The following is a 20667-nucleotide window of genomic DNA, read 5'->3' on the forward strand; positions in this document are numbered from 1 at the left end:
TGGATGTATTTCTTTTATGTCTATTCACTTATGCTTGGTCATGCTTTGTTTTTGAAAACACTTCAAAGTAGCCACTTCAGGTTGTAGAAGTCACTTTGACAAAGACCGTGAGGTTGAAATGCGTCAGTCAATAAACCTTTTTCTCTACAATTCAATCCTGAGAGCGGCTTTACCATATTGTTGAGAGACGCAAGGAATTTGCACATATATATATACATATATCTATATACATTTGAATGTTGTTCAATTGACATCTGGTAAAGCCTTTTTGTTAAAGAGTGTTGCACAAATAAAACCCCATGCCTTATTCTGAGAACCGTGTTTGATGAGTTTCATTTTATAAAAGTGAAATCCCTTTCCAGGTGGTGTGTTGTTTTATTGCTTCGTCGTGTTTGAGCCTCAGTGTGGGAGGGCGGTATTTTCTATTATCTGGGAATGCGAAGCAATATAGTTATCCACTACAGTGACAGTGTTAAACATGGCTTCAGGCATACCATTGTAGCCTGACTGTGGCAGTGTAAACACTGCAATTTGATGTGTTAAAATAAACCTTTTTGACAGGTCTAAACCAGCCTTTTTATATATCAATAAGTCCTTGTAGCCTTTATAATCCAAAAGGCAGAGTGCATGGTATTTTAATGAAGGATCTGTAGAAATGTAATGTTATCATATCCATATAGTGAGCAGCTCCTGAAAACTATGTTTTACTATGGCAGACCTGGCTGTCCTAATTAGAAAACAAGAAACACATTAAAACTCTAATACTGTATCTCAGGAATGGAGCTAGTTAGAAAAATAATTAAACAACTATTTTAATAGTTATTAAAAATCCAATTCAATGCCTAAGTCGGATTTTTAATAAGTCTTAGGGAAAAGTAACTTTTCCCTGACTGAAGTTCTTGGAGGCTAATGTACATTTGCTCTCAAACATATCAAAGCCAGGGATTACCATTTGAAGAAGCAAGAAAAAGGTGGGAAATGCCTCCCAGGAGCAAACAATAGGCTGGCCTGAATTGGCAGAGGTGGCTCTTCTGAAACTCACATAGTAGGAATGGGGGCGGGGAGCTGTGGGCATCCTTTTTGACATTTCAGTGTCAAATCCTCTTCGAGTATTAAATTCTGCTTGGCAGGTCTGCTGGATTTACATATAACACTCTGGGGTGCACTTGAAAGGAAAAGAACAGGTTGCCAAGACATTTCTTGTGCATACATTGTCTGATTGCTGAAAGACACTGCTTTGTCTCACCAGAATTCTGTCCCTGTGTTTTTTGTTTCACAGCAGCTGCCTCAAACTGGAATTTAGTGTTGGATGTTGAAGGACACTAGGATTCCCATAGAAAACTTCCCACACACTCCTAGCCCTCAGAGCCCAGGTTTAGAGCGACTCAAGACTCTTGCCTTCTTGAAAATGCCCAAAGTGGGTTGGGTTGGCCCCAGGAACATTTAACCCATTGGTTAGGGTGTGCTCAGGAGTCATGCCAGGCATAAATGTGGCACCTCCCGGGACCCACTTATGAGCACTCCTGTGCCTTAGGAAGAACAGAAAAGGACTGAACCGGCTATCTGTGACCTGACAGGAGCCTTAAAACCCTGGGAGGGCTACCTCTTGTACCCAGGACAAAGAAGTGGACTCCAAGGTTCATATGGCTGACCTCCTGTTCAAGATAAATGGATACAATAAGCTACAAGAGGCCTTTCCTGAAACCACCCAACTAATGAGTGGCACCTGGACGGGACCCTGCTGTTGGCCTCTGCTTGACACCCTTTGAGTCTCCAAGTGCCTCCCCTGAGTTCCTAGGGGCTTTAGAATGATGGTGGATTTGGATTTAAAAGACTAAGTCAAAAAGTGAAATCTTTTAATCTTTCACCAGGATAAATTGAGTTGGTGTATCTGACACATGTTCCATCGCAACCAGCCTCAACTTGGGCATACCACTGACTACCATTGACCCTTTATGATTCCTGGTGCTATTCCTACATAAAAATTTACAAATTGATATTACTGGTTCCACTTTTTGATTGTTGACATGTTGGTGTCGTATTTAATACAATTTACTGTATTTTTCTAATTCAATTTTGGATTTACGTTGTTTTGCATTGTGACTTTATTACAGTATATATACTTTACACTTTGCCCTAAGTGAAATCTATCTGCCATGTGCCATAACTACCAGGGGATGAGGTCAGGTTAATGTAGTGACTTTTGATATTTCACTCTGACAAGGGTTGTGAATAGGAAGCCACCCACCCCAAATAATAATCCAATTTCTTACAATGATCACTTACTGAGCGCCTAAACTAATCCATGGCACAAAGGGCACTTTCATTCATACACCAGATCTATTTGCATTGCCAATGCATGTTTAAACTTCAGAAGCTTTGTATACCCCCTACTCAGAAAACATGACATGAGGTGTAAGAAAGGAGCCCTCTGGGCTTCACTGAAGAACAATAAGAAGGACTGCTGGGTTAACTTTCATCCCCTGCCAGATAGATGGTACCAGGACAGTCTTCATATCACTCTCAATGACAGCCTAAAAGCCCAATTCCAAAATGGAAGAGCCCAGTGAGATCTCTCCTGTGCAGTGGGGACAACAGACATATAATAAGGCCTTCAAACTCACAGCTGGAGTGGCTTCCAGCCATCATTGTGGTAAAGCCCACATTCTACTTGGAGAGAAAGGAAAAAGTCCTGATGGGACAACGAAGACCTATCAAACCACACCCTTACTTTTCACACGTTTCAACAACCAAGAAATCCTCACATATTGATTGTTTGCCTCCGCAACAGTAAAACAGGGTTTTACATCCTGTGAAATCCAATTTAATCCAGTTATTGGCAGCTTTACTCTAAGCCAGCATGTGGGTGGAGCTTTATATTCTTCACATCCTGGAGAACTGGATGGTCAACCCCTCTCTCTCTCTTGAAAATTAATCATTTCAAGACTGAATTCCTCCTCATAGTACCTCAAAATTGTCTCCTGGTGCCAGATCCTTCGATTTCATGAAACCCCACATTGGGAAAGTCTCTGATTCAACCCCTATCTGAAATGCACGTCATCAGCAAAGTCAAATCTCGGATTTCAGAATAAGACTTAAGGTCAGTAGCACAGGCGCTAGTGTTTAAGTGTAGAAATGGTGGCAATGCCATCATTAGCGGCCCGTGGAGGGAGTGCTGTGTGGCGGGGAAGGGGAGGAGCAGGGTGGGGGGTAGTAAACTACGGAATACGGCCAAATGGAGGTAAGTAAACAAATAAATAAATAAAACAAATTTTGTTGAGCACGCTGCATTGCCAAATGCGATGCAGGGCGCACAACGAAATTCGTTTTATTTATTTATTTGTTTACTTACCTCCGTTGGGCCGTATTCCGTAGTTACTACCCCCCACCCTGCTCATCCACTGCCCCGCAGCACTCCCTCCAGGGGCCACTACTGAATGCCATTCTTGCCAGCCTTTTAAGTGGAGCTTTGGTACTGACTAACTATTACAGTCTGCTTTCTTGTGGGAGAAAAATAATCAAACTACATTAAACCCAACCACTTGACTCTTTATGGGGCCTCTCTAAGCTAGACTTTTGGAATAACTTCATGAGACATCCAGACCTCCCAGATATACTTTGGACACTACTGCTCTAGAGGCAATAAATTGTATTAAGATTATTTTTATCACATTTAAATGAATTCACTTCCAAAAACTTTCTTGTCACTTCAACTAGCTCATCATCTCAGAGGGGCTGGTCCTGAACAAGCAATAGAGACTGGTCCAGGAGATTTCGCTTTAAATCTTTGTTTAAGTGCTACCTCCATCCCCCCATCCTCTGCTCACCTTCAACTCTCAACCATACACACAATGAGGAAGTATGTCAATTATTACTTAATATCTTGATGAAGCAATGTCTTGTGCGTGGCTGCCTCCTTTGTGACATCTGTTCTCTACAGGTTCTGAAAATTTCTAAAACCTACTATTTTCACTTTGCCGGAGCTACAAAAAGGGACAATTTGGATTTGCCTTCAGGTCAGAGGGAATAGGCATAGGATTGATTTTCCATAGACATGCACTGTACACCAGCTGGGCACACAACCTCTCCCTTCCCCTACCATGTCCAAATGTTGTTGTAACCCTTATTAACTCTGCATTTACTCCGTCCCATCGCTGCATGTGTCCTTTCCCAGCTCTGCCTACCCATCTTTCAGCCCATCTCTTTTGCTCGCCAAGCCCTTACCTGAACCCTCTCCCACACCTGCCCTCAGCTTCTCCAAGCCTTGCCTGCACCTACTCCCAGGCATACCCTTAACATCTTCCAGCCCGCCTCGTACCCTCTCCCAGCCCTGCCCATACCTCGGAGTACACATACAGGGGCAGCACCAGCAATGCCAACAGTAGGTCCGCCACGGCAAGGCTGACGATGTAGTAGTTGGTGGCGGTCTTGAGGGTGCGTTCCGTCAGCACACTCAGACACACCAGGGTGTTGCCCAAGATGATGATGAGAATGAGAGGGATGCCGAAGACCAGGGCCAGGTAGTTGAGGTCCGGAGACCCTGGTCCTGCTCCGGTAAGAGTCTGATTGAAGGTGACATTGACCATGGCCTGGTAGACAAGCCGCCGACTCTCCGTCTGCCCACCGTGAACATCTAGAAATGAAGAAGATATGTGAGTAGAACACAGTCCACCTGGCCTTGCACAAGACCTCACAGGGTGTAGGACTCCGGCGAGTATTCTATCTGTGCTGAATGCAATATATGTTTGTTTCACTTCACGGCTGGACTAGTGGGCCAAACATAGGGTACTTCCTGCGGGTTTAGAATCAGAAGAGGAGGCTTCTTCCAGCTGGATAGACTGAGAGAGCCGTGCAATCACTACTGAGGTCACCCAACATCCACCCAGGTAACCCAGCAGCGTGGTCCCTTCCCTCTAAACTGAACCTAAAACTCCTCATTGGCCCACTACAGACCAAGGACGGAGTGACAGTGTCAGCTCATAATCGCCCTCTGGTGTCCCCAGGACCAGAGTGCCCCCCTAAAATATAATTATATGCCTCTTGGGATTACAAACTTCCCGTGACCAGGCAGAATTGCGCGGTTGTTACTCATGTCCTGTAAGCACCTTCGTTCCACGTGCGGTGCCTGTGCCCTGCTGGTAAAGGAAGTGTTGTTGTGGGAGAGAGGGCTGCTCCTGCTACAACCTATGCAGCATGGATCTTAGCATGGGTGGTAGGATGGACCTGTTCCTAGTGTTATGAGACACAGGAATGGTGGTTTCTATGCAGGGTAATGATAAAAAGGAACGGCCCATGGATTGGTCTAGGCAGTGGTGGATTACATTCATAAGCAAAGTGGAAACAGGTATATCAATGGTACTTTACTGTGCCACTAACTGCCCACCAACTGATGCTGCAATATGCCAAGCTGCTTCAATACAGTGGCATACATTCTAATTTAATCATCTAGTACACAATTTTCTTATAGGAGTTGCTATTGTGGACAACCTTTGGACATTCGTGCATTTCCACAGCGGGCTGCAAATTTAGGGATTCACAGACGCTTGAATCTCAATAGCCTTTATAGTCTGAAAAGGGCGCTGTGCTATGCACTCTTTAGACCAATTTTTGGGTGGGCATCCATCTTAAAACCCACTTGAGAGGTCCAGGCTCATTGGCAATACTTAAAGTGCGTGGCTGAGTAAAGCATTTGTGCAAGGGATGTTTTATTTATTTATTCCTAGTCCGGCGAAGGTGGGGAAAGAACTTTACAGCATATTGCAGTTAGATGCTGGAGTGCCCAAATATTTTATGAGTTTCTCTTCAGAACTGTCTTAATACATGTGGCTGTTAATAAATATATATGGAAAATTGCAATGACCTTAAACAAAATCATGCCCCCCATATCCCCCAATCCCACAGAATGTGATGAGGGGCACAGGGGCGGAGCTTGTTCAGTAAGATTGGGGGGGGGCTTCAGATTCGTAACAAACACACTGGCAATATCTTTTTTAACATACACTCTGAGAAGCAGGACATGAGGGGGTTCAAGGGGAAGTGGGAATGGAGAGCAGTGCGGATTGTTAGCGGTACTTAAAACAAAATGTTTTGTGAAATAACCAACGTTTTTAAGAACTTCAAGAGACATAAAGAGAGTGTGTGTTTTTAGCCTGTGAGACATGTAAAACTCCTAGGTGAAATCCAACAGACACCTTACTATACCTGACTGAAAGCCCCTGCTTCCAACTATTTACTACAGAATACACTTATTAGGGGGGTGTAACACCACAAATACACCCCAAAGCTACACCCCTGGATGGGTCCCTCAGTCTCCTTGAGCCTAATTTGCAAAAAACATAAGTGCAGAGCCCAAGTCAGGAAGCCACTTCCGTTTGCACCTCCCAGTGCCATTGTCAGAGCTGCCAGTTACAGTAACACCACAACTAACAACCATCACACTCCTCCTACAAGTGTGACAATTCTGACAAATACAGGCCCAAAAAGCTGAAAGAATGGCTTTGGTAGCAGGCATTAGTCACTCATAGTGTATATTTAATTAAAAAACAATTGTTGTTGTGCTTGTCTCTAAATGAAACAAACAGCACCGGAACTTTCAGACTGTCATAGTGCCGGTGCTTGAATATCAATGGGGAGGGAAAGAGAAGCTGTGATCCATTCGGCTTCCAATGGTTAGTACAAAAATCAAAAGGGGGGGGAAATGGACCACTTGTCCTGTGTAACCAGGGTCTTTGTTTGCATGGAGACCGTCTTAAAAAACCCTCATATACGTACACAGGCAAAACGGCGGTATATCTTGGTTCTCCGCCTAGGTGTACTGTAACAGCATGATCATTGGGTCTTTTCTTTGTCAATATGCTGACCTCCGCCAGGAGGGAGACCTACTGGTTTGTCAGCAGTGGCCAGAAATGAAAAGATGGTGTGCTTGTGCTCTAATTAAGTGAAATAAAATTCCATACATCACTGTTCACAAATGGTTTATTAAAAAATAGTGATGTGGGAAGTGAAAAACACAGTCGTGCGTGTAAAGACCCAGTTACTGGTCTATCGCACTGGTGTTGGTCAACATGTTTCAGCCTCATGGATCCTCTAGAGGCTTTTGTCAGGACCGGGGTTTATTGAAGAGTGCTTTGTGACTCTAGATATTAGGGGGGTGTGTACTCACCACCCTGATAGTCTGAGGTCAGATCTAGAGTATCTGTACCTCTTGAGAGTTCTAAGTATTACTTCCTCGGAATACCGGAGAGCTCTGTTGAACACAATTGTGGTTTGTGCAAGTGCGCTGCTTGTTATTGCTCTGTAAACGGTACCCCGGGTGCCGGTGCTGACAATTAAGTGCCGGTGCAGAGCACCGGAAACCACCGGCTCAATTTAAGCACTGGTTTCTCATATCTCACAGATATTTATTGGTCTTGGACTGAATGGGCCCCCCAGAAGGGTTAGCGCCCATGAACATTTTGGGTTCCCCTGTGCTGCTAGGCCAAGCCTTACGCAATGGAAATTATGCTATGAAATGACTCGTTTAATCCAGCAAGTGGTGTTACTTTTCCTATCAGTTGGAGACAGAGGGTAAATGAAAGATCGCCAACACTAACATTCATTGAAGTGCTATAAAGTATTCCAGAACGCATCTGTACGCCCTTTCACCCCATCCATTTCTATAGCTTTTATGCCATCCTCCGCGAATAAAGCATCTTTGCCCTCTAACATTCTCCCTATCCACTGCACAGAGAATAGCCTCATATACATGCTTCTCACTGCACTCCAAAGCCCATATTTATGAGGCCCTTGCATCGCCGTTGTGTCACTTTAAGTGGCACAACGACGGCCCAAACTACTAAATCATATTTATGAAGTCACGCAAAGCCACCTTGCTTGGCTTTAAATGGCCTCATAAATATGGAGTAAGGTAAGGCAGCGCAAATTGCTACATTGCCTTACTCTGCGTTAGGGAGGCGTGTCATGTGTGTTGAGGTGGGTGTTCCCACACAACACCCATGAATTTTGCGGCAGCCCCAGATTTACAAGACCTTCTAAACCTGGAGATCCACCAAACCTTATGCCTCCCCAGGGGAGGCGCACGAGGAGAACTATCACTATTTCTCCTCGTTTTTTTCCTGTGAAAGAGAAAAAAGCCTCCCAAGATTGCTTTTGTGCAGAAAGGCGACTCTTTCTGCACAAAACAATCCTGCATGCAACGCACCATGGTGCAAGGGTCCCCGCGTTGGCACTAGGCTGCTGAAATGGCACCAGCGCAGGGCGAAAGGACAGGAATGCACTAAATCCCGTAGATACGGTGCATTTCTGCCATTCCCTTTGACCCAGGGCAGTTAATTAAGATTACTTCCTGCGCTGCCCGGCACTAAAATCTCATAAATCTGCCTCCTAGTTTAATAATTCTAAAAGTGTTTGGGTCAGTCTGATCCCAATCAGGCCCACTGCCGGGGATACTCAGGGTTAGTGCATTTGCATGCCCTAGCCCCCACTTTTAGCAGTTTTATTTTTTGATGCTTGTTTTTGTGCTGTCTGCTTTGCACCACAGACAACTCACCTACCAGCACAATTAACTATGGGGTAAGAGCAAGGGTTTTGGGTGCACTGTGGAAGGTGACGTTTCGTTCGCCCTCAAATCAAACCCCATTCCATGGTAATTGACCTTCTTTATAAGCAGAATAACTTGTTTAGTAGCATTCAGTACCATACTTCTGCTGTAGTTACTAGGTCTCGCTATTAACTATAAAATGGTATTCAGTTTACTGACTTCGGAATGATGGAAGTCTGAGTCAGCAGAGTTCAAAGTCATGAGCCACCATTCACTACACACTTTAGCAGTAACTCACTGAGCCACCATGCTTACTAAAGGCATTGTGGCACCCTAGGCATTTCACTACTATTACTTAAATAAAACCCTCAACCTGAAATAGTTTGTCGGTCCCAGGAAGACTGTGTCATGCATAATATCGACCTTGAACCACAAATCACAAAGCAGCAGCGTTGCTTTATGGGCATTTGCAAGAATTACCTATGAGAGCGATTCATTTTATGTATTACATCATTCATACAGCTCTGGCATTTAAGCATTCCAGCCTATTATTTGCTCACACTTATATGTTTACTGATCACACCACTGGAAAGATGACTTAGGGTTTGTAGGTCAGAATAAGGTGGACACAAATATTGTATGATCAAAATATTTTGAAGGTAAGTGCATATAGGTAAGCAACGAATTACTATTCGTATATATTTTTTCACGGAAAAAACAAAGGTTACAGAGACGTCATACTTAGGCTCAGATTTCACTTGTACAAAACAAGAGAAATTCAGCAGTTAGAGTTACCTGAGCTAACTATAACTCACAACCCTGCAATGCACTGCTTATGACCTAACATATTACATCACTCATGACATGGTCAGTGACATCACTCATGACATCTCAAATGGCATCACTGATGACATCATCCAGTGAGTATAAATTATTTTCTAAGATTTTATGATTGTTAAACATACATACTAACCTACTACAAAAGCTAAATTAGACTACTAGGTGCACTACTACTGAGTGATGCTGCTTCTAACATATATTATGTGAGTGGCTGTGTGAATGTATGTATCCTTGTCTGTATGGGTGTGTGAGTGGCTGTATGGGTGTATAAGTGGGTGTGTGAGTAGCTGTGTGGGTGAGTGAGTCACTGTGTAAGTGGCTATATTGATGAGTGAGTGGGTGTGTCAGTGGCTGTATGGGTGCAAGTGGCAGTGTGAGTGGCTCTATGTGTGGCTAAGTGGGTGGGTGTATAGTGACTGAATGAGTGAATGTGTGCCTGTCTGAATAGCTGTATGAGTGATCGAATGGGTGTGTGAGTGGCTGTATGGGTGAGTGAGTGGATGTTTGAGTGGGTGTTTGGTTAAGTGAGTTGGTGTGTGAGTGGCTGTATTGGAGAGTGAGTGTCTTTGTGAATGGCTGTATGGGCGAGTGAGCAGATGTGTGAGTGCTTGCATGGATGTGTGAATGGGTATGTAAGTGATTGTGTGAGTGAGTATGTGAATGCTTGTATGGGTGAGTGAGTGGCTGTGTTGAGAGGCTGTATGGGTGAGTGAGTGGGTGTGTGAGTGAGTGACTATGTAGGTAAATATGTGGTTGTGTGAGTAGCTGCATGGGTGACTGTGTTGCTATGTGACTAGTTGTACCAGTGAGTGACTGGCTGTATGAGTGGCTGTAAGGGTGCATGAATGCTTGTGTGAGTGGCAGTATAAGTGAGTGGGTGGGTGTGAGTGCCACTATGAAGGAAAGATGTCACTGACCATGTCATGAAAGATGTAATATGTGACGTCATCAGCAGTGCATTGCGGGGGCGCGAGTTATAGTTAGCTGAACTAACTATAACGGCGGAATTCCTCTGGTTTTGCACGAGTGAAATGTCCAACTAACTATAACGTCCCTGAAACCTATGTTTTTTCAGTGAATATATATATATATATATATATATATATATAGTATCAAGATACATATCTTTAAGGCACACAGATGTGAAATTATGTATATTAAACCTGTGCTTACACTTATATACATTTACCTTAGTTCAGATACTTAGGCCCGATATTTGTGACCTCATGTTATTTTGGAGTTGATATTCTAGTAAATAGCGACTCCAGAACCCCCTGCTGACCTTGACTTCACTAAAGGCATATCACCGCCCCAGTCAACATCTCAGGGCAAACCTTGCTGTTCATTTATGCTGAAAGAATCTGTATGCCGGGGGGGGGGGGGGGCAAACTACGCTGAGAGGGCCAGATCAATGCCAGATTTTCAGAGTAACCACTGACTATCTAAGTGATTCAAACTGAGATCTAATTTATACACATGTATTTCAAGTGAACAGACTGAAAAGCGAGAAGCTCCCCTAAAACCAGAACTTTCTCCTAGTGTGTGCTTTTCCTGTTTAAGGTGCTCTCAGAAAATGCAAGCTGTTGGCTGCACATCATACCACGCATTAGGAGCAGTGTGAGGTCTTTACATCCACAGTGCAGTGAAGATCTCAGGCATCCCAAGTATTTACATATTGATGGAATCTGGACCTCCAAATACATTCCTCTCGGTAATATAACATGTGATTGATATGCCAATGCCACAACTACCTCTGGGCAGCAGTGGAGTCATTATTTGCAATGCTGATCAGACTAACGATTCCCGCTGGTTGCCAGCTAGCGCCTCATCCTTGCACCTGATTTTACCTCTACCACTAACCCCAGTGTTCTAGTGGTTTGGTGGCTCTGTGATTAGTAAGCATTTTTTTTGCTTTTGTTTGTTTTGTTCTGTTCATTCATTACCCAGGATACATTTTCTTGAATGCTCTTTTATTTTCAATTATTTTCTTTAACCAATTTAACCGTCTGTTATCAGTGTGTTGCACTACGGTTTGTATTATTGTATTACATTTTAGAGAGGGACTGCATTATTTTCCACCTGCTTTATTTTCCACCCACTTTATTTTTGTCTGCTTTTTTTAAAGCTTTTCTGTGAAACTTATGCCTACGTGGACTGTACAGTTTACAAAGAATTGCAATCATTTAAGTGAAAACGACTGTCAGATACAAAAGACATGGCTTGAACAGTTTTTAATCCAGGCATTTAACAGGATTTAGAGACCTTTCATCAGTGCCTTTAGAATTTCTAATCTGGGCAGTTTGCAGATCCTGAGACCTTTCACTTGTACTTTTAGAATATTTGATCTATATATCTGGCAGGATCAGAGACATTCAGCTGTGCATATACAACCTTTAATCTTCAATCCAAGTAAACAGCAGTAGACCTTTCACGTGTAATAACAGAATATCTACGTGGGGTAAGTATTGCAATTGGGCAAGACCAGGGACATTTCACTTGTACTGACAGACTCTCTGATACGGATTTATAGCAGGCTGATAGACCGTTAACCTGTGCATATACAACCAACCTGTGAGCCATGCGTATATATATGTATATATTATATATATATATATTCACTTAAAAATCAAAGGTTAAAAGGCTGTTATAGTTAGGTGAAAATGTCAGTTAAATCAACAAACTAACAAAACAACTGAAATTCACCAATTATAGTAACACAAGTCTCAAGTAACCATAACTCGTGCCCTGAAGTAACTATAACTGGTGCCCCCGCTATCCACAGTGTTGTCATGAATTATGTCATTTTAGATGTTAAAGTTTTGTTATCAATGATGTCTCTGCGGCCATGCGCGATGTGGGGTTCGGCACAGGGCCTGGCCTGTGAGAACACCTTGCATGAACGGTAGCTTTGAATAATGTAAGTGCTGCTAATGGAAAGCACGCCAGTACCAACGGCGCACAAATAGGCAGAGGTAAAAACAATACCTAGCACAAGGGAAGACAAATAGATAGCCATTTACTGGCTGTTTGCTACACAGTGAAAACAGACATCTTGGCTAAATTGCGGCTTCCCCTCTTAAATTGTGTGATCTTAGGCAAATATTTTATTTCATCAAGTCTTTTTCGTTCATTATTGCATATTAAAGCACTTTCAAATATGTGCGTTCAGAATGCCATTTATATTAAAACCTATTGTGTTTGATTTAATACGCTTTAATGATGCTCAATAATAATCTGGGCCATGTTCAGGGTTTATATGACAAGTGTATTGCTTCTTCGTTCACTAATGGTTCATGTTTGAAAACTATCAATTGAATCAATACTTCTCAGTGCCGTGTTATAATGTGACTTATTACCGTCAAAGCTTCTACATGTAAAAGAAATACGATATTTTTCTTATCAAATGTTTACATCACAAATATTTTCATGGCTCGGCTCGTGCATGGGCTCGAAGATCCGAGCCAAACCTTTGGCTCGGTCTCCCTATTAATTTGTTGGCACGGCTACCTTTGCCACTTTCTTTCCTCCTCCATTTCCTCTTTATCCTCTTCCCCTCACTCTTCCACCTCTCCACTGTCCTCTCCTCCTCCTCTTACTTCCTCCCACCCCTTCGGCTTCTTCTCGCCTCTTCTTTTCTGTGGTGTATAATCCATACCTGTTGCCTTCTTATTTTCTATCCTTTTGCAATTCTTCTCGCCGCCCCACTCAGTTCTCCTTTCCCTGCCGCGTTTTTCCACTTCCCTCAGCCCCAACACCACCTCTCTCCTCCCTTCTTCTCGCGCATTGTCGCCTCGTCCCTTCTGTCTACTTTGATATAAAATAGGTTAATAAGTGCATAAGTACCTAAGTAATGGGCAATCCACGCGAACGTGATGCGTGCAGTGACCGGTGAGCCGCAGCGTGAGTGCGTGCGTGCGTGCGCCCGGTCCTTCCTTCGACGGGAACCTGCTCAGCTGCGCCAAATCTACGGACGAGATTCCGAGCCGCACTTCTGCAGGACGTCTTCACTCTCCGTTGCCCTCTAGTTCATTTTGCTTTTCGTGCTACTTTTCTCCGGTATTATATATTTGTTTATAAACAGACTAGCTCTATTGGTCTCTTTTTATTTCGCTGTCCAACGGAAACTCCTTCGTTTATGTTTTCTTTACTTCTTTCCGTATCTGTATTTGTCTTTCTTTCTTCTTTCTGTTGCTTTTGCTCTTTTTTTTCTTGTTCCCGCTCCTTCTTTTTTCCCACTTTCTTTATCGCTTGTTTCCCTTTTGTAAGACTCCCATTTTTCTATCTCCGCTTCATTCAGTTGCTTTTTGTTCTTTCTTCTGTTACTTATTTATATTATGCATTGTTTTCGTTTTCCGGAACACTTTGTCTTCTCCATGGACCCTTTCATTCTATTGTTTGGCAAACACCAGTCTCCAGTTCCATGGTGCGTGCAATCCTCCTGCCTTTCCCGCGCTGATTCCTCTGTCTCTTCCTTTCCATCACAGAAGCCCTTTTCAAATTATACGGAGAACCAAAAGAAATCCTTAATGGAAGAAACGAAAGGTAAATCCACTCAAAGCCACGGAGCTGCCCTCGAGGACGCCTGAGCGCTGGAGAGCTGTGCGCGCAGCTGTGCGTGGCAGCCCTCGCTGCTCAGGAAGCTGCCTCGTGCAGACGCGCGCAGGTACCACTCCTCCCGCGCCCTCTCACGGCTTACTTTGTGTACAGCTCGTGGGGAGCGTGTATGCCTCCCGGGGTGCTTCGTGTGCGCCTCCGGCCAGTCAGACTATGAGCGCAGGCACCATCGGCACCCTTGGCGTCCCCCCGCAGGCACAGAGTGCTGCCCTGTATACAGCCCAGGGAGGGCACGTGCGCAGACCTTTAGATGATCTGTACTTTGTGCCATGCCCCAACGAATAAAACGGCGCCCGCGCTCTCTATCAGGCGCGCGACTACCGGTGGGCTGAGCGGGCTTTAGCACCCCTCGCCCCTCCCGGTCAGGTTCTGTTGTCTAGGCTGGCGGGGCTGAGGCTGCTGGCCTGACCTTCAGCCACAATAACAAGGTATTCCTCCTGGGAGAAGAGTTGCAGCCCTGACAGTCCTGTGTGTGTCTTTCCTTTGACATTCGAAATATAAATGCATGTTCTCATTACATAACGCCTGTTTCTTCCCATAATAGAGTCGTGACTCGCTATTTAAAGTGATGGGGTGAAATGGGTCAATGGGTCAAAGCTGCAATCATCGCATCCCTCACCCACCAACGAGTAACAGCCAGGGTACCGAGCAGCTCATTCCCTCTAACCAAAGAGATAGAATAAGTGATCATCAAATGGCAGTGAAAAGATAGACCATTTTTTGCCAGAAGATATCTCCTTGCATTAAGTCTATAAAGTTAGCCTCGTATATTAAAGTATAACACACATTTTGATAGCATCTTGTCTCATGTTTTCTTGGTGCTGTGAAGACATCGATATTGTGCAACACTAATTAAAGAAAGTGCACAAAGGAAATATTGCTTTTTGTCAGCAAGGAAAAAAAATGCTCCATTCTGTTCAATGGATCTGAAGAAGGAAGTATGAGTAGGCCAATCCCTAAGGGGGGAAGAAGTGCTAAGTGGTTGTAGGATGAGGAACAAAGGAAGGGCTCAGAAGGATGCAGAAGGGCTTGTTGCTCTGGGACAAGAGAATGATGCACTTTGTGGCAGAGAATTTCGGACTGTTTGGTGTTCTGCACGTGCCCACTACAACCTTAATAGAGATCTAGAGAAGGAGGCACTAAAAGAGAGACTTGGAGAGAGAGAGAGAGCGACTGAAAGAAGCCTGAAATAGAGACCCAGAGAAAGTGACAAAGTCCAAGGGAAATTTTAAGTTGATAAGAGAGATACACCTCGAGACACAAAGAGGAAGAGAGAGAGAAACATATTAGTGGTTCAACTTAAAGAAACTGTTAACTTAAACTTTTAGAGCAAAGAGACTTCAGTTGTCTCTGTCTTAAGAAGTCACATTGCTTATTTGTATAGCGCTTTAAGATCATTTAAAAGCACAAAGTGAGAGAGAAAACTTGGGCAAGGCAGATACAATAACAAAGAATTCTTGTGGGTGAAGCAGGTATTGCCCAAGACAGTGGTATCTCACTGGATTTATAGATAACTTACATTAGGCATTTCACAACAGGGAGGGAGTGAAGAAAAGGACATGAAGTGGGTGGCAGGAGGGATGATGGGAGGGAAGTAGGTTTTGAGGTGTCAGTGAGATGAATCACATAGTGACAGTGCTTTGTAAATCATGGTACACTACTAGGGATTCTTACGTAGGTCAGAAAGTGCCCCATTGAGGCAGAAAACTGCTCATTCGCTCTGCATTATCTAAAGGCTGACCTCCTATGTGCCTCCTCCTAATAATAACGTTTCACTGTATGCCCACTGCTAAAGATGGACTAAGTTTTGTAGGAATAATTTGGGTGCTAGGAGGGCAGAGAGGGTATCAAGGTTAGGCATTAGGCCATTTTACAATTGTTTAAGGGGTGTGAGCGAATGGGTTAGATTAAGTGGAGGAGTAGTGATCATTAGTCATGTTTATTCAAAATTGTTTTCTAAAATGTTCTTAATTTTCACACATCACTGCTGGTAGAAACCAGTCTACCATTGGTCTATAAATTCACTTCTATGCTTCTACTGAACATTACCCCAAGACATGATATTTAATGATCCTTTTGCCCCACACAAGAATTCCAATTAAATATATACACCATGCTATGTGTAAAAAATTAAGTTAAATTTCACAGACGTAAGATTTTAAGTTGTAGCTTTTTTCCCATGCACTATTTCTGCATATTTCTAGAAAGTATTTAAACCTCTGCTGATAATAATATTCATGTATGGGGTACCCATTGATCTTCTTAAATATAACCCAGGTTTCTAGACCCCATTACTATTAAATGTTTTTAACAGTTTAGGATACTCTTCCGTACCAAGCACATGGTCAACTTCAATAATACTACCAGTTTTTTAGAAGGGAAAACCGATTGGATCCAAGATGTTACAGACCAATCTCATTAATTGACACACCACTAAGAATTCTGGGAAGAACTGTTTATAATCGGACTTAAGAATGGGCAACAGAGATAGATATTTTTAATCAATGCCAATATGGCTTTAGATCAAAAATTGGTATGGTAGAGCTATGTCTCAATCCTAATCTTTTGATAGGCAAATGCACAATAGCACAAAACTCCCAAATATATCTGGCATTCATGGACCTGATCACAGCGTTTAACAGTATAAACCATTCAAAGCTGTGGTCTATTCTTTTAACCCTTGGTATGGATGCAGCACTGGTGCACTTTATAGCCTATTTGCACAGAGACATGAAAGCTAGAATAAGAACAACCGAAGGGGCGGTGTCAGCAGTAATCAGAATCTTCAGGGGAGTAAGACAGGGATGTGTTTTAGCCCTACTTTTATTTATTTTATATATAAATGATCGTCATCCATTTTTACTTACCATTACCCCTGAGCACCCCAAAGTTAAGGGCTGTTTCCTTCCGTCGCTGGTGTATGCTGATGACGCAGTTTTAATGGAATGTACCCCAAGGGCTTTACGACAGTTAGTGTTTGGATTTGTACATTTTATGAAATCCCTAGATCTACACACCATTTTTAATAAATATTATATAATGTCCTGTGGCCCGAAGAAACAGAAATTCAACAAGGAGCTGCAGAGGGAAACTGAACGCAAGGCCACCCTCCAATCAACATATAATTCAACAACAAGGGGCTGGCATTGGTAGGCACTTTGAACAAATTGTGTAGATAGATACGTAGGAATACTTATAGGGCGATATACTTATCTATTCCCCTAATAGATAGTTCTATATCATGAACTCTAACCTATTCCCCTGTGCCTTACTAAATACTTATTTTTATTATACAAAATCCCACAATCGGGAGACGTACCAGTGAAAAAACACAAAAAACAACAAGTCACTCAAAATAGCACCAGTCAACATATGAGTCTATATATCTATTGAGTAGATGGAAAGGTGCAGAAAAGTGTAGGAAAATGAGAAAGTATCTCACATGCGCACCACCAGAGGAACTACTGGCAGGTTCTCACCAGCTTGCCCACGTATTTATCATCATCGACAACTTTCTCATATAAAATAAAAAAGTGTCCAGTGTGGGAAAGGTGTAAAAACTGAAAGAAAGAAGTAAGACCCCCCCAAAAAAAGAGACCCAAGAGGTCTCAAATAAAAATGGGTACACCTCACAAACGCACCCGTAGCTTTTTATTCCACAGCGTGAGATGGCCCAATGTTAAAAACACAGTATGTTGTTAACCACTTTAAGGATGGCCAACATGTTTCATTGCCTTTTCACAGGTAACGGCAAATTCATCAGGGCAACCAAGGTCAGCAATCACCTCCCTGGACCTTTATACACAAAAAAAGATTGACTAGTGAGAACCATGGGCCCACATACCAGCTCTCACTTAGTCACAGGGGTGGCCAGGACGATTGACTGCGCGGTGATACTTTCTATATGATGGTGTGAGCAACAGAGGTGCTTATTGGAAGGGATGAAAGTGTAAATAATACACACCCCTGTGACTAGGGGGCATATGTATCAAACGATTTTGGATTCGCAAACCCTGCGATTCGCAAAAAAACAGCGTTTGCGAATACAAAATCGCAAAATGAGATGTATTTGCCATTTTTGCGTCGCATTATTAAGAAATCGCTAATTTTGCGATTTCTTAATTTTGCGTAAGCATTTAAGGAATTGCAAATTGCGATTCCTTAAATGCTATGTAACACGCACCCAAGTTGTGCGATTTCTCCTTAAGAAATCGCAAATTACCACCAACTTCAAGTTGGCGGTAATTTGCGATTTCTTTGAAAAATGCACTTTTTGGCATTTTTCAAAGTGCCATGTGGTGCACATACATGCCCTTAGGGCATGTATGTGCACCATATGCGAACACATGCTAATTTCAGGGGTGCATCAGGGTGTCATCATGACACCCTTGCACCTTTGAAATTATTCTCAATTTGCGATTAGCAAATTGCGATTCTCAATTTGAGAAAGACTTCCCATTCGTTGCTATGGGCCTCCTGGCCCATAGGAATGAATGGGAAGGTATTCCTTAATTGCGATTTCGCAATTTGCTAATCGCAATTAAGGAATTTTAAGAATTCGCAAAATATGTGCGAGTTATTAAATACATCCCGTTTTGCAATTCTCAAATAGCGATTCTCAAAAAATCGCTATTTGAGAATGGCAAATGGAGATTTTGATAAATATGCCCCCTAAGTGAGCGGGTGCGTTTGTGAGGTGTACCCATTTTTATTTGAGACCTCTCGGGTCTCTCTTTTTTTTGGGGTCTTACTTCTTTCTTTCAGTTTTTACACCTTTCCCACACTGGACACTTTTTTATTTTATATGAGAAAGTTGTCGATGATGATAAATACATGGGCAAGCTGGTGAGAACCTGCCAGTAGCTCCTCTGGTGGTGCGCACATGAGATACTTTCTCATTTTCCTACACTTTTCTGCACCTTTCCATCTGCACAATATATAGATAGACTCATATGTTGACTGGTGCTATTTTGAGTGACATGTTGTTTTTTGTGTTTTTGACTGGTACGTCTCCCGATTGTGGGATTTTTTATAATAAAAAGAAGTATTTAGTAAGGCACAGGGGAATAGGTTAGAGTTCATGATATAGAACTACCTATTAGGGGAATAGATAAGTATATCGCCCTATAAGTATTCCTACGTATCTATCTACACAATTTGTTCAAAGTGCTTACCAATACCAGGCCCTTGTTGTTGAATTATATGCCCGACGAAACTGAGCCTGAAAACACTTAAGGTGGGGCAGGTCTCTCTAAAATGCACTTGCACTTTTTCATATCTAGGAATAATGTTCAAAGATATGGTTCATGGACCAAACCTGTTGCAAAGCAGCAATAAATTATTAAGAGCAGTTCATTCGCTGCTTAGTTAGCCGTAGAAGGGAGGAGCTCTTCTTCCTCTCCTGCAGAGTTTTTAAAATGCAGTGCAGATCAATAGCCACATATGGGGCAGAGGTATGGGATATTAACTAGTGTAATTCAATTCAATTAGAAGAAAACAGGTTTTTGTAGAAGAGTTTTAGGTGTGCCCATCTCTACATCTAATTTTATTTCCCATAGTGAATTGAATATCCTGTTTATTAAGGATTATATATATGCCGGACCTCCACTTTTATGGCATGCCCTATGTAGGAACACGGAGGCAGGTCTCACAAAAGATATTATTCGAGACTGTCTCGTCTGTGAAAAGAGAAAGTGTATTGTATGTCTGGCAACCATGGAATCTCGCCTACAGAAAGTAGGATAACATCACTTATTTGAAAATCCGGAAGGACCACCAAGGTACCAATTCCGATCGTGTAAAAAAATTTCCTGTACGACTCGTATCCGTATATTTTTACGTACGAATCGTACAAGTCCCGTCCCACCGGTGAAGTATGATTCGTACGTGAAAAATACATACGATTCGTATCGGGAAAAGGTCTACGAGACGTACCCGGACAGTTTTACGTACAAATCGTAAAACTGAAGTCCGAGCGCACAAGTACGATCCGTACCGCCCTTCCGAATACACAAGCGTATGTAAAACGTCCCGTACGTAGCGAACTCTGTACCACTCGTATCCCGGGTAAACTTGTGCCCGGGATACGAGTCGTACAGCCCCCCCTCCCCCCGCGTATGTCCGCATGTACCCCCGTATGTCAGCACTGTACCCCCCCATGTCTGCACTGTACCCCAGCCCCATACTTGGACGCACCGTACCCCAGCCCCGTACTTGTACGCACCGTACCCCAGCCCTGTACTTGGACGCACCGTACCCCAGCATCGTACCCCAGCCCCGTACTTGGACGCACCGTACCCCAGCCCCGCACCCCAGCCCCGTACCTGTACACACCATACCCCAGCCCCGTACTGGTACGCACCGTACCCCAGCCCCGTACTTGAAAGCACCGTACCCCAGCACCGTACCCCAGCCCCATACTTGGACGCACTGTACCCCAGCCCCGTACTGGTACGCACCGTACCCCAGCACCGTACCCCAGCCCCGTACTTGTACGCACCGTACCCCAGCCCCGTACTTGTACACACTGTGCCCCAGCACCGTAACCCAGCCCCGTACTTGGATGCACCGTACCCCAGCCCCGTACTTGGACGCACCGTACCCCAGCCCCGTACTTGGACGCACCGTACCCCAGCGCGTCCCCCAGCATCGCGTATGTACGGACCTTACAACAA

General features: G+C 43.4%; 1 protein-coding gene across 2 annotated transcripts in view; it reads right to left on the reverse strand.

Annotated features, from left to right (window-relative positions):
- The window catches only part of LOC146855793 (D(4) dopamine receptor-like), an 85625-nt gene extending 71548 nt beyond the window's left edge, over positions 1–14077 (reverse strand). Inside the window, exons 1-2 of one of the 2 annotated variants that reach the window (XM_085653704.1) lie at positions 13223–14077; positions 4341–4633 (exon numbers count right to left, since the gene is read on the reverse strand). In XM_085653704.1, coding sequence (XP_085509830.1) covers positions 4341–4586 — 246 coding nt within the window. In that variant the 5' untranslated portion in view covers positions 4587–4633; positions 13223–14077. Of the gene's footprint in view, positions 1–4340; positions 4634–13034; positions 13170–13222 lie in introns of those variants that run through there. The other variant, XM_085653705.1, reaches the window with a different exon arrangement.
- Between the last annotated feature and the right edge of the window lie 6590 nt (positions 14078–20667).

The sequence above is a fragment of the Triturus cristatus genome, chromosome 4_1 (genome assembly GCF_964204655.1).
Source record: "Triturus cristatus chromosome 4_1, aTriCri1.1, whole genome shotgun sequence".
Taxonomy (NCBI): domain Eukaryota; kingdom Metazoa; phylum Chordata; class Amphibia; order Caudata; family Salamandridae; genus Triturus; species Triturus cristatus.